This window comes from Trachinotus anak, unplaced genomic scaffold (assembly GCF_046630095.1).
Source record: "Trachinotus anak isolate AG129_WGS33_773 ecotype Australia unplaced genomic scaffold, CSIRO_AGI_Tana_v1 ptg000011l, whole genome shotgun sequence".
Taxonomy (NCBI): domain Eukaryota; kingdom Metazoa; phylum Chordata; class Actinopteri; order Carangiformes; family Carangidae; genus Trachinotus; species Trachinotus anak.
Genome location: NW_027273862.1, coordinates 4334332 through 4347500, shown reverse-complemented (window position 1 = coordinate 4347500; position 13169 = coordinate 4334332). Strand labels below are relative to the sequence as shown.

General features: G+C 39.2%; 1 protein-coding gene across 4 annotated transcripts in view; it reads left to right on the top strand.

Annotated features, from left to right (window-relative positions):
• Positions 1–13169, top strand: part of phkb (phosphorylase kinase, beta) — a 105416-nt gene that overhangs the window by 46899 nt on the left and 45348 nt on the right. For all 4 annotated transcript variants that reach the window (XM_071489189.1, XM_071489188.1, XM_071489186.1 and 1 more), the window contains 2 exons: positions 2182–2340; positions 3166–3260. In XM_071489189.1, the coding sequence (XP_071345290.1) occupies positions 2182–2340; positions 3166–3260 (254 nt within the window). The remainder of the gene's footprint in view (positions 1–2181; positions 2341–3165; positions 3261–13169) is intronic.

Genomic DNA, 13169 nt, shown 5'->3' with positions numbered 1-13169 from the left:
TGAGTTTGCCTCTGTTCTCTCTCCCTCTAGCAATGAAAAACTTTCTCTTATTAAATCACATCATCCATATTCATACACCACATGCTGTGGCAGAGACTCATAGAGGCGTTACATTCAAGTGAATTCAGCCTTTCCTCATGAGCACGACTTTAGCTTCTACATTCACCTGCCCCCATGGCTGTGAGAGGAGACAGTCAAATGATAGACATGTCAAAAGCTTTGAGTTTCTATTGGTCTGTTCATAATAAAACAGGAATAATTGGAGTGCAGAATAAATAATGATGCGGGACAGAGCTGACTGAAATCGCCCCAGATGTCTTCACAAAGCCCTTCAGTGGTTATGTGTGAATTAACAAAACTCCTTGAGTGAGTTGCCCGGGTTTTAAAGGATAACACAAGTGTACTTTTCTTTCTCTTCATCATTAATGCCCATGAAAAGTCTAAACCCACACATGCATTTGCTGCTGTCAGAAACCTGACCTCCCAGGAGTCGTGGGCTCGTTTCGATGATACATAGACAGATGCAGGGTGCACCTCTGGGAGACATGCTGCTGTACTCTGGTGAATGGGCAACCAAGTACAGTTGTGCCATCCTTTGAGTCAGTAGGTTATTTTAGATTCATACTCGAGGTACAATTACGTGCCCCAAGGTGACCAGAATGCACTCTAATAATCAGCTGCATTAACATTTCATTTCTCTTAATTGCTCAGTGTGACAGTCTGTTCATGTTAACCAGTCCCCCCTGCAAATGTAATATACTGTATGTACATATAATGAATTTCCATATATGAAATAAATGTACATACAGAATACAAACACATAATATGTGTTTGTATATTACATATTATGTAAAAATGATATATGGACATAAACATAACATGTTTGGACATGTTACATAAATATATATCCATCCAAAAGCCTGTCAATATGTGTTGATATATGTTGATATATATATGTATTGCTGTCCAAAAGTCTGAGACCACTTTCCCAACATGGAAAGACAGACAAAGTTAATGAGAAATTAATAAGAAATATATATATATGCATATCGAAATTGCAAATGTATGTTGTTTTAATAAACTTGAACATTTAAATTAAATTGCAACAACTTATACCATATCAAAATTCATCATATAGATATTTTTAATATATGCTCACATACAAATTTTGCATTTGTGTCACTTCAAATTGACACAAAAGCTGTGGTAGTGATTCCTAGAAGCAGTCAACTTCACATTTCTGAACATCTTATCACTGAAGATAGTTCAGTGGCAAGAATGAGGGTCACTGGACTGGCCCCCATAGAGTCCTGTTGTCAACATCATGGAGTCAGTCTGGGAAAAGACAGAAAACACTGAGACAACCTAAATCCACAGAGGAACTTTGGCAAGTTGTTCAAGATACTTTGAACAACCTCCTGCCAAGCACCTTGAAAAACGGCCTGTACCTAGGAGAATTGATGCTGTTTTAAAGGAGCTCTTTGTGAGTTTCGCTCTTGCTACATAGCCAGTGTTAGCATTAAGAGCTCTTTACTCAGTAAGAGCTTCAGCCATCATTGCGTTTACAAGACAAGGGGTTATATGACACATCATCTGAGCAGTGCTACTTCTTCTTCAGGGCAGTCTGGTCGTTAAGGACTTGGTATCAGTGAGTGATGAGGCAGTCCGACTGGGCTGGGGCTAGTTGGTTAGCAAGCTAACTTCAGTAGAAGAAAATAAGTGATAGAAACGTAAGCAAAACAAGAGGGTTGTTTTCCACCACTGGAGACAGCTCCTAATGACATTTGATGCTTAAGTAAAACAGCTGTTAATGCTAATGTTATCTATGTCGCAATTGCCAAAGCTATAGCTCCTTCAGTGGGAAAGAGTGGGCACAGTAAATATTGATGTCACATTACAACAACCTGTGTGTTAAGTGCTAATTAGCAAATGTTAGCATGCTAACATTCTAAACTATGATAGTAAACATTGTGAACTTCGTACCTGCTGAGCATTAGCATGTTTGCATTGTCATATTAAGTGTATTAGCATCCCGACATTAGCAATAAGCTAAAAGCACAGCATTGTGTAAATACCAACTTTAATGCTTACTTTAATTTGTTTTCTGGACAGGGTGTAGAAGAAGGAGACAATAAACACAGACCAAACACTAATGCTCACAGTCCTTGTCTCTCATGCCAGGACATGCTGTGATCCCTAAATACTACTATGTCCCGGCGGATTTTGTGGAAGCGGAGCAGAACAAGCATGGAAGCCAGAAGCGTTTCCCTAGCAACTCTGGACGTGATGGGAAGGTCTTCCTGTGGGGTCAGGCCCTCTACAACATCGCCAAGCTGCTGGGTATGCCTGTGTGTGCGTTTGTGTGTGCTGTGGTATAACACTCTGAACACACACACTAATTATTATTATTTTATTATCAGCCTGTAAGTTCATTAATAATGCAAAACTGACCATAAGGTCGTATTTGATGACATTTATTGTAGGGTTTTAACAGGAAATTGTCAAAAAATCAATTCATTTTTCTTTATTCATAATTATTTAATGATTATAAATATTGCTTATTTGTACTTGAATCAAAGGATACAGTTTGACTCATCCATTGTGTGCAAATGTGTGTCTGTATTTGTGTAAATGATCCGAAGTTGAATTTTTGGTCTTACTTTTTTATGCCTCTGCACCGGTGACAGTCAAAGCTGTTGCAATCGCGATAGCTCAGAAAAGTCATGAAGGATTTCTTCACATTTGGTACATTCACATAAATTCAGGAATGAACTGATTATAATTTGGTGGTCAAAGGTCAAAGGTCAAAGTCACTGTGACCTCACAAAACACATTTTTGGCCATAACTCAAGAATTCATATGAGAATTATTCTACACAATTGTCTAATAGGATGAAAAGATGAAGTGATGACATTTTATATTGAAACGGTCAAAGATGAGCTTCACGGTGTCATCAGAATGTTCTGTAAAAACACTTCTAGACGTTATTCAACCCTGTAACACCTGAAGTGGCCATATTTCCTGCAATTTAACTGGTTGGAGGAGGCAGACAACTATGAGGAAGTAATTCTAGTTAACGCTTGCCTTCTTGTCTTTGTGGGTGTGTGCATTGTATGTATGTTGATGGTTTGTATGTCTATGTTTGTCTGTGTGTTCACATTCCAGTGGATGAGCTGATCAGCCCCAAAGATATTGATCCCGTCCACCGCTACGTGCCCCACCAGGACCAACGCAATGTCAGCATGCGATACTCCAATCAGGTAAACTTTAATATGACTGTGACTGAATGTCATCTCTTGGCTCTAATCTCAACCCTGAACACTTATTTCACAATTTATCATTTTGCATACTCATATGCACTATGGACATTAAACCTCAGTACCTCAACACTGATTCAAGTGCTCCTCATAAACTTGTATTCACCCTTGTAAACATTAGTAAACACAGGATTTAGTGCTTTTGGCCTGAAGTAATAAGATACTGTACATGCACTAAAAAATATCTGCTGGCTAATGCTTTATTTTAGAAGTCAAGCAGCAGTAATTGCTCTCTGCTGTAGAAGCAGAGAGTGGGCCACAAGTGGACTGCCCACTCATGATGTAACAAAGTTTTGTGTTTTTAATTTGTATAATATATCCAAGGAATACTACTTAGAAGTGCAAATGAGGGATAAAAACTGACAAGTTGTTTTTTTATAGGATAAGAACACATGTGATTGTGTCAGGATTTTAAAAGTCAGGAGCATTAAAATCCTGACTCTTTATAATTCACTATTATCATACACATTAAGAGAAATTTCACTGATTGCTTTCACATTCTCAATACACCTAATTTTCTAGGAATGGAGGGTATCCCTGTAACCCATTTCCAATGCTGAGAACCATCACTCTGTCTACCAGCTGTGCTGTAGACATTTCAAAATCCTCCTTCCCTGTATTCAAGTTAGTTTATTTGAAAGTCCTCTTTCTCATAAGAATCAAACAGGTTTGAGGTGAGATTGTTCTCATCAGGCTTTTTTCACCCAGGGCCTTTAACTAAACCTGACTAGAGTTTGTTCTGGTAGATAAAACACAACAAACAAGCAGCTGCATCAGGGATACCTGGTTACACTGTTCTGTTTCCAGAAATCAGTGGACATCTGGCAACCAACTGGAATTAAGCTCTCTGAGTGGTCTAACAAAGGCATATAGTAAAAAGTCAATTAAAAAATATTTTTTAAAGAAATGTTTAGCAGGAGCAGGTACTTGCATGCATATGTTTATAAAATGCAGCATTATCGCTCTTGTTATTATATCCATCAATTGAAGTGGATTTATAAGTACAAGGGCTCCAACCCTAGATTATTTATTTATAAATTCGACAGTTCAGTGTCAGATGTCATCCACTAAAAGCATTTCTAGATGGATGTATTGTACAGTCTGTGATCAGGCTGTATCATGCCTTAACATTATTCCTCGTTGTGACCGTATTTACATTCTTTACTTTATGTTGTGAAATACTTGAAATGGAGTTACATCAAGGTAACTTCTGTTTTCCTTAGTCTCATTTCTGTGATGTCTTTCAGTCACTGTGATAGTCTTTTTTTCTGAGAGCATAAGGATGCAGTGGAGATGACTTGCGAAAAGTGTGTTACTGAAAAGGGAGAAGATTACTGAGCCACACTTCAACTTCCTCACTGTTGCCTTCACTATCAGCTATCTCAGATTTCATCAGAAACTTGTTGGAGAAAACTGACATCACAGTTCTTGTGGTCTCCATGTTGTACTGCTATAGGCAGGGATACTGCTGCCATAGCAGTACAACATGGAGACCACAAGAACTGTGATGTCAGTTTTCTCCAACAAGTTTCTGTATATTATACTGCTATAGGCAGTAACACCCATAATGCACAAGTGGAATCCTACCCTGAATCCTACACTGCCTGCACACTCCACCTTGGGCAATTCCCATATTCAGTTAAAAGAATTCCCACTACTCAGTCCTACTCACTTTGTTGTGTCATACATGTGTACTAAAGTTTTAATTGCAATTCATCCATCAGCACCTAAACAGCCGAGGCTATCCAATTTTACCTTGCCAAAGGCCAGTTCATTTCCTTCACACCCAGCCTCTCTGAATGAATGGTGATCATTTCCTAGGTTTAATCCATATTTGAGACAGCTAGCAGCTCTAAGGATCACACAGATGAAGGCTGGAGATACGTATACAGCAGCCGGATGATTCTCTTTGCACTACAGTGTGGATTGATACAGCCCCTTCTGCTCCTGCACTGCATGTTGAATTCTGTTTTTTGTATCTGGGCAGATAAGATAGTGGTGGAACAAGGTGCACAAGAGAGGATAGGTCTGTAGAGGTACGATGAATGTCAGGCTGAATCAAGTTGGTTGCAGGGAGAAAGATCAACAGAAAAAACTAAGACAGAGAGAAACAAACAAAAAGGCAGAGATGGCATGTCAGCTAGTAGAAAAACTTAACAGAGAGACGCAACAGAGAGATCAACATGTGCCTCTAAGAGGTACAGGTGTCATTATTTAACTGCCAAGTTTTCTGTGTTGTCTCCAGTTGCATGTTTGCTGTACTCCTTCGTCAACACTACTTACATGTTTCCAATATGTTCATCTGAATTCATTTTAAAGTGGGTTTTATTTAAATATAAATTATATAAAAATAAATAAATATTGGATGTTACAGTATTTATCAATACAATTTTGCTAATATTTATGCTACTCGTTTGCATTCATATTCATACCACTTGGAGTGGCAAACATTGGACATTTTCAACCATTTATCTGTTACTTTTAGCTAACCATTTCAAGCATTCATACATTGATTTTAGCAAACTATTTTCAACTGATTTTACATTACTATTTCCTATATCAATTGTTTTTCCATTACTTTTAGAAGTTTCAGCCGTTTATTCCAGCTGTGTAAAATGCATTTATTTTAGCTAATAATTTCAACTGCTTCACTGATTACTTTAGCTAGCTTGTGTATTTTAACTGTTATTTTTAGCTAACTATTTATCCATTAATATTAGCTGATCAATTCAGTTGTTTATTAGTTACTTTTAGATATGTATTTTAACCATTTTATTCATGATTTTTAACTAACCATTTCAACTGTTTATCCATTATTTTAAGCTACCTGTTTCAACCACTTAGCCTAAGATAGCTAAAGCATTTTAACCTTTACTTTTAGCAGACCAGTTATCCATTAATGTTAGCTGAGAAATCCAATTGTATATCAGTTATTTTCCATCATGTATTTTAGCTAGTTTATAGCTGACCATTTGGTTATCCATTACTTTTGGTTATGTGTTTCAACCACTCATCCACTAGTTTTAGCTAACTGCTTCACTGCTGTCTTGCTAACTAGTTTTCACACACAACAAAAGTCTGAGCACCCCTGGGAAAATTACATATTTTGTTGATTTTAAATAAAAAGAAGTAAATTCAACATCTGCAGCCAACAGATATTTAAAATGAGCCTTTTGTCAAATGTTAAGGCACTGTTACCTTTTATTTCATGAACTTAAAAACCCTGACAGACATTACAGATGCTTTTCGTAGCCAGCTAAAAGTCTTTCTATTCTTCATTCAGGAATTTTCACCCACTGTTCTGTGCAGATCTTTTCAGCTTCGCAGTTATTTTAGGCTCTCTTACAAGCGCAGCATGTTTAAGATCTACTCGCAGACTTTCAGTGATGTTCAGATCAGGGGATTGCGAGGGCCATCCCAAAAGTTTCAGCTTGTGTTTCTTGAAGCAGTAAGACCTGCTTTGGATCATTGTCCCTATTTAGAAGCCAGTCTCACATGACAATTGCATGTTGAATGTGGAGATATATAGCTATTTAATCTGTTCTTCCCTCTATCTGTGAAATTATATTCATGAATGACATATTTCTCCAAATACTCCATTGTTGATTATGGCCACAGACCTCAATTTTAATTTCACCTGTTCACAGCATGTGTTTCCAAATCAACTTGGCTCAACCAGATGTTGCTTTGTAGACTTCAGTTGTTGACTTTTGTGGTGAGGTTGCAGGGGACGTTTCTGTCTGATGACTCTTCCGTGTAAACCCTGCTGGTGCATCAGTGCTGCACAGAGGAACGGTGCATTACCACTCATGAGTCAGCTGAATGTCTGCAGGAATGTGGGGGCTTGGCTTTGCCTTTTTTCCTGACAAACGTGCAGTTTTGTCTCCAAGTTTTCTTAGTCTTCCAGATCTTGTCTTGACTACCGCAGTTCTCCTTAATTTATCAAGCTCTGGAAATGTCATCATCTGACAGTTCCTAATGAAAATTCTTGACCTTCCTTACAACTCCTGATGAGTCATTTGAGGCCTACTGAGTTAATGAAGTTCAGAGTGTTATACAAATAGAAGGCTGTCCAAGCTTTTGCATATGCCACAGTTACTGTTTAAATTTCTTTAAAATTTCCATAAAAGTTCCAGTGTAACAAGATTTGAAGGTTTCTTTTCGATGTTTGTTTGTTGCAGTGATTGTATTTACTTGTTTTCACTTAAAAAACACTCAACAAAATATTCAGTTTGCCCAGGGGTGACCAAACTTGTGCACACAACTGTAATTAATGTAATTAATTAATTAATTTTTAAATCAAAACTTACTTTAATCAGATTTATTGAGCTACTCTACAAACTTTCCACATACCCTCCAGCAACTGAAGAAAGACCCCCTGGGGTACAAATACCCCTGGTTAGCTTCAGGGCTGAAAGAGTAGATTAAGTATTTATCAAAATTTGTATGATTTGTGCATTCTTGGTTTAGAAGTTGTTAAGATTTAACATAGAGCATTTTAAATCTTGTCACTGTTAACAGAATATCAGCATATCAGCATCAGCTCACTTGTAGCATGATGTTTCTCTGTAGGAAAACAGGATGAAAACATGCAGCTCGATTGTGCTGCCAGCTCTGCTTTTATGAATTCAGCTTCTAAACTAGTTTGCAGTGTGAGCAAAGCCTGGCTCCCCTCAGGTAGGCTGCATATTTTGTCAAGATTATCTGAATTTTTATCACAATAACACTTTGTTGAAACTGGATTTTGAGGCAGTGTGACAGCTTGCTGTGAGCCCGGCCTCAGATGGAGGCAGGCGCCGCTCTGCATGCAGCCCATCAACAAAAGCCTATCACATCTAGTTTGATGTTTTCAGCCACATGTGGTCCAAATAAATAAATGTTTGATTGAATGGTTTTACTTCGACTTCATTTCTGAAAAAAAACTGAAAGCCTGGTGGTTGGCTGTCACAGTGATGAGGTGCTATCGTTTCATGGTCATTTGAAACTGAATTTGGGCTCTGCACAGTGTGTTAATGAGCTTGTGACTGGAGTTAATGCAAAATGTGAAGGGTAACAGGATGTGCTCTGTTTCATCAGAGGACAGTGTATAGGTGGGGAAGAGATGATGAATCCAGCCCACCCACTGGAGCATCAAGGTGAATGTTTCAAACCGTAACTGGTTTGTCGGGGTCACGTAAGCAATTACCTAAGGCGCCAATGGACGGGCAGCACACAGAGAAGGGGGAAAAGATTGCTTGGTGCTCATGAGTGCCCAGTAACCCTTTGAACCGGATACATGACAATATATATATATATATATATATATATATATATATATATATATATATATATATATATATATTTTTTTTTTTTTTTTTTTTTTAAACATTGTTATTCATGTGAAACGGATCAGCAACAGTCTACTGCTGCCTTAGTGTTTTAAGAAGATAAAGACACAAACACATAAACGGTAAGCAGGTAGAATGACCTCAACGTAGTTTCCTGGGGAGGCAGATGAGAGGGAGATGAATGTGGGGTTGATATAAAGTGATTCTATCATTTTGAGTGCAGGTGTTGTGGGTGTTTTTTTGTCAATGTCTTTAGAATTAAGTAAATGGAAGAAATCACCTTCCATTGCCTCTGAGTTTCTAAGCAGTACCACCTGAAAACTGATGTGTAGAGTGTTTTATTCTCCTACAGCAGATGAATTCAGCAAATCAACAGATTTTCAGTTTCAGAGTTTACCTGTATACTGCCCTCAGCCAGCGGAGATTAGATGTGGCTGTTTATTCCTATACCCGCTGTCTTTTTTCTTCCTGTTCGTCTCTATTTTTACTTCTGTAAAAGATACTGCATGAATGCTGTGTTGGCAAAGATGTCTGTAATTGGCAGAGAAAGAGAGAGCAGAGGGAACGAACAGAAAAGGAGGAAACAGTGAAGTAGGCAACGGTATTTGCACTCTTTAAGTTTACTGTCTCTTGTTTTATGGACAACGATTTTGTGTGTGTTGTGTGTATGTGTGTGGGCTTGTATCTGTGGGGAGCAAAATACTGGACCACACATGTTTCAATTGCTGTTTGAAGGTTAAGATTAAGATTAGGTTAGAGCTGGGGCTAGACATTAGGTAGGGTAAGGGGCTAGGGAATGCATTATGTCAATGACGGGTCCCCATGAATATAGCAAAAGAAGAATTTGTGTGTGTGTAGCAGCTGTCTTGTTGCCTCTGCATCATTGACGTCCAGGGTTTGGTCTGCAGGCAGGAGAGGCACATGGGCGTGCTGAGCTTTCACATGCAGTTAAGACTTGATATGTGCGCTCCCCTTTATTCCTCGTGTATGTGTATAATTTGCTTCCCAAAAAAAAGTATGTGACATAAGTGTGCATGCCTCTATCTTTGCTTATCACTATCTCAGTGTTTGTGTTCTTGTTTGTGCAGCTCTGTGCAAAGTTGCTTGTGTGTTTGTGTGTTTGTGTATTATTCATAGTTCCATTCCCTCCAAATGTTATGCTACCACTTAAAGTCCCTGCATCAATTCATTCCACAGCTGGGGAGAATGAGATGCTGCACAATATTAAACCCATGAATAGCCTGCAATATTGTAGCATTTGGTTCCACACATAAGCTTATATAAGGTTACCTCAGGGTTACTTGACATCAGCTCTGACATTCAACAAAGGGACTGAGAAAGAAATGTGGTGCAAAGGAGCTGGCGAAGTTGCACCCCCTTGTATAACCCCCAAATACCTGTTTAAGTAGTCAATGCATCATTTGAGTCATTTCCACCAAAATATCTAGAGCAGCCCATTTTGACAGATCCAATTTAGACACTATTTTAAACAGCAGGGTGTTATACCACTACATTTGGCATCGAGTATCAGTTGCAGAAAAAACATGTTTGTGTCTGCATTTCTTCATGTTTTTCCACGAATACAGATCACCACCTTTATTCACTTAGTATAATATGTAAGATTACACTGTTAATCATAGTTTTTTTTATTAGGTGTTTTTTTGTCACAACATTTTATATTTATTCCTACATGATTCCAAAACCCTGCAGTGCCCTGCAGAAGAAGTGACTCCGATGTGTTGCAGCTGACACAGCAGCAGCTTTATATTTTTGCACGTGCCTGAGTAGTACATATTCATAATGTGCACAAAATGGCATCAATTTTACATGGCCAGTCTAAATTCAATCCGGATTATACAGCACGTATCCTCATATTGCACATAGGTAAGGCAAGGTGTATTAAATTTGCATCATGTGTACCTCTCAGTAGGAAGGGAATGTAGGTTGCCACGAATAACTAGCATTTGGAGAGTGGGAAGTTGTGATTTAGTTGGTGAATGGGGTGTTTATGCAACTTTAATGCACAGTGGGGCTTGATGTACAGCAGTCTTTTACTGCCATAATGAACTTCAAGCCTGTTAAATAGAATATGAAGCTGTAACATAAAGCTACACAACTTAAATATGTATGGCAAATGGGGCAAAATCAGCAAAAATGCATTACTATAGTGCTGCTGGCTTCTCTGTGCCCTTATAATAGCTGCAAATGGATTATTTTTCAAGCTTGACTCTATGGATAAGAGCAGCTTTCCTTGTATTTAGCAGCTACCAAAGTGCAGTTGTCGACTATGTTGGGTTTTTCTGCATGAGAGAAAAGGCACTCCCAGGGCCATGAGGGTGAGTCAGATCAAACGCACCCTAGGGAGCGTGGCGAGCGTGGCATGACATCCCACAGACAAACATGCAATAATACGCAGCAGGCGAAGCGACTGGGGCATCTGAGAAGTCATGAATGGCTGTAAAAGTGAATTAGCTGGTTATGTTGCTAATGTCACACACTTCTTTAAATTTTTTACCCTTAATCTACTGAGCTATTCAGGCATGGTCACAGTATGACGTTCTCTTAGTTTGTCTTCTCTGGCTCCCTTTATCTTTTCTCCATCTGTCTCTTTGAATCTTGTTTTATTTTGAATTCAACAGCCCGCACACAACCACAAACAGCATTGAAGCACATGCAAGAATAGCATTTGTGTGCATTAAAAACATGAGGGCAACGTACCACTCAACTGCAGCTTTGTAAAACTCTCAAGGAACCTCTGGCTTCTGTCGGATTTCTTTTTTGTATACATGTGAACACACACACACACATATCTGGCAAAATTCGTAAACAAGGTTAATGGAAAAGTTGCAATGTGGTCCACTCTGCAGGAGCTGTCAGTCATCAATCAGAGGTAAGGCGTGGGTCAAGGGAGGCCCCCGATTGTACATCACAGCTTGGGGAACAAACATATCTCCTTGGACGCGGGCTGGAAAGAGGAAGAAAAAGGGGGGAATGAGGGAGGTTAGAAGGGTCAGAGAGAGAAGAGAAGGAGTGAGGCTAGTTGAGAGGAAGAAAGAGAGAGATGACCTCATTTCATTCTGTATATTTAATATGAATGTTTTTCAGAAACAAAAATGCTCACAAGCCATTTTTCCAAGTCTATGAGAAGTCTCAAGCCTCTTGTGGTTGTGATGAGCATTGTATCACCTGCTGCATGCCAGCCCGTCTGCTTACAGCACTGCAGTGCCATATTTCAGGAATTCAGAGCATGTACTGCATTATCATCACTCCTTTATCTATAGAGTTATGCATGATGATAAGCGAGGGACTAACATTCAGCTCCTCAGACATTTCCTTAATGTTAATGGGTTAAAAAAACAGAAAACGTGCTCAGCAGAGCGCACAGCTCTGCCAAAGCCAATGTCAAGCAACTTCCACCAGGAAAAGGAGTGGGAATAAAAATCAGCCCAGGACCTTTGACTTGGACTGGCCTGTGTCACACAAGAATCATGTTGTAAACAGTAGATAAATAAAATTATGATTTGTAGAACAATACAACCAGCACATTATTTATTTATTTATTTATTTAATTAATTTTCCTCTGTATAAATTAGTAGCTGTATGGATATATATGTATAGATTTCAGACTGAACAGTACAGCAGTAAATACAACACCAGGCATATGTTAATTTTAGGAGTTTTTTTCCCTTCATTGGATCTTACTGTAATAAAAATCTGTAGATCTGAGCTGATCACACAGACTTTGAGTACTTTGATTAGCACCTATTAGAGTTGTTGAATCCAGAGCAGAAAACGTAGCTATATTAGCTATATTAGTAGTTATCCTGCAAAATAAACTCAGACTAGGATCCTGTTGCCCTTTGCCTACTGCTTATTCTGTAAAACTCATCACTAGTTGTGGTCCTCAACTCACTCTGCTGCTCTGGTTCTGCTGTTCTGGTTCTGTTGCCAAGCGGGACTGAACGCAGTTTGCTTTGGAGGGAGACGTGCGGGAGATGGCGGCCACAGAGAACCACAGTGGGGCACGCAGCCTGCTCCACTGAGCTGATCACCACCACACAGGGCCATCGATCTCTCTCCCTTCTTGCTCTCTCTCGCTCGCTCCCTCACTTGCCTTCGCAGCCTCACAACTAGCACAACCCATCTGACCATACACCAGACTTCGTAGAAAAAAATTCAAAGTCATAGTAAATGATCCGGAGCTTCCCCAAAATTTAACAGGTTCTTCTCTGGCCCATGCCCCTTCCCTTCGTCAAGTTTGGTGTAAACTGGTTCAGTATGTTTTGTGTAATCCTGCTGACAAAGAAACCAACACATAACCTCCCTGGTAGCAATGAAATACAGGTTGTTGACGAGTCCCAAATCTCGAGACTGTCAGGTCTCTAGCCTTTTGAAGACGAGCCTGTGTGTGCGACTTAAGAGTGACTCGAGTCCAAGTCGCAAACTGGAGCCGCCATCTCTGGTCGGAAACACTGCAGCTTCTAAAGCTAGCTGGCAAATCTATGTAAGGACCACAACTCAAGAC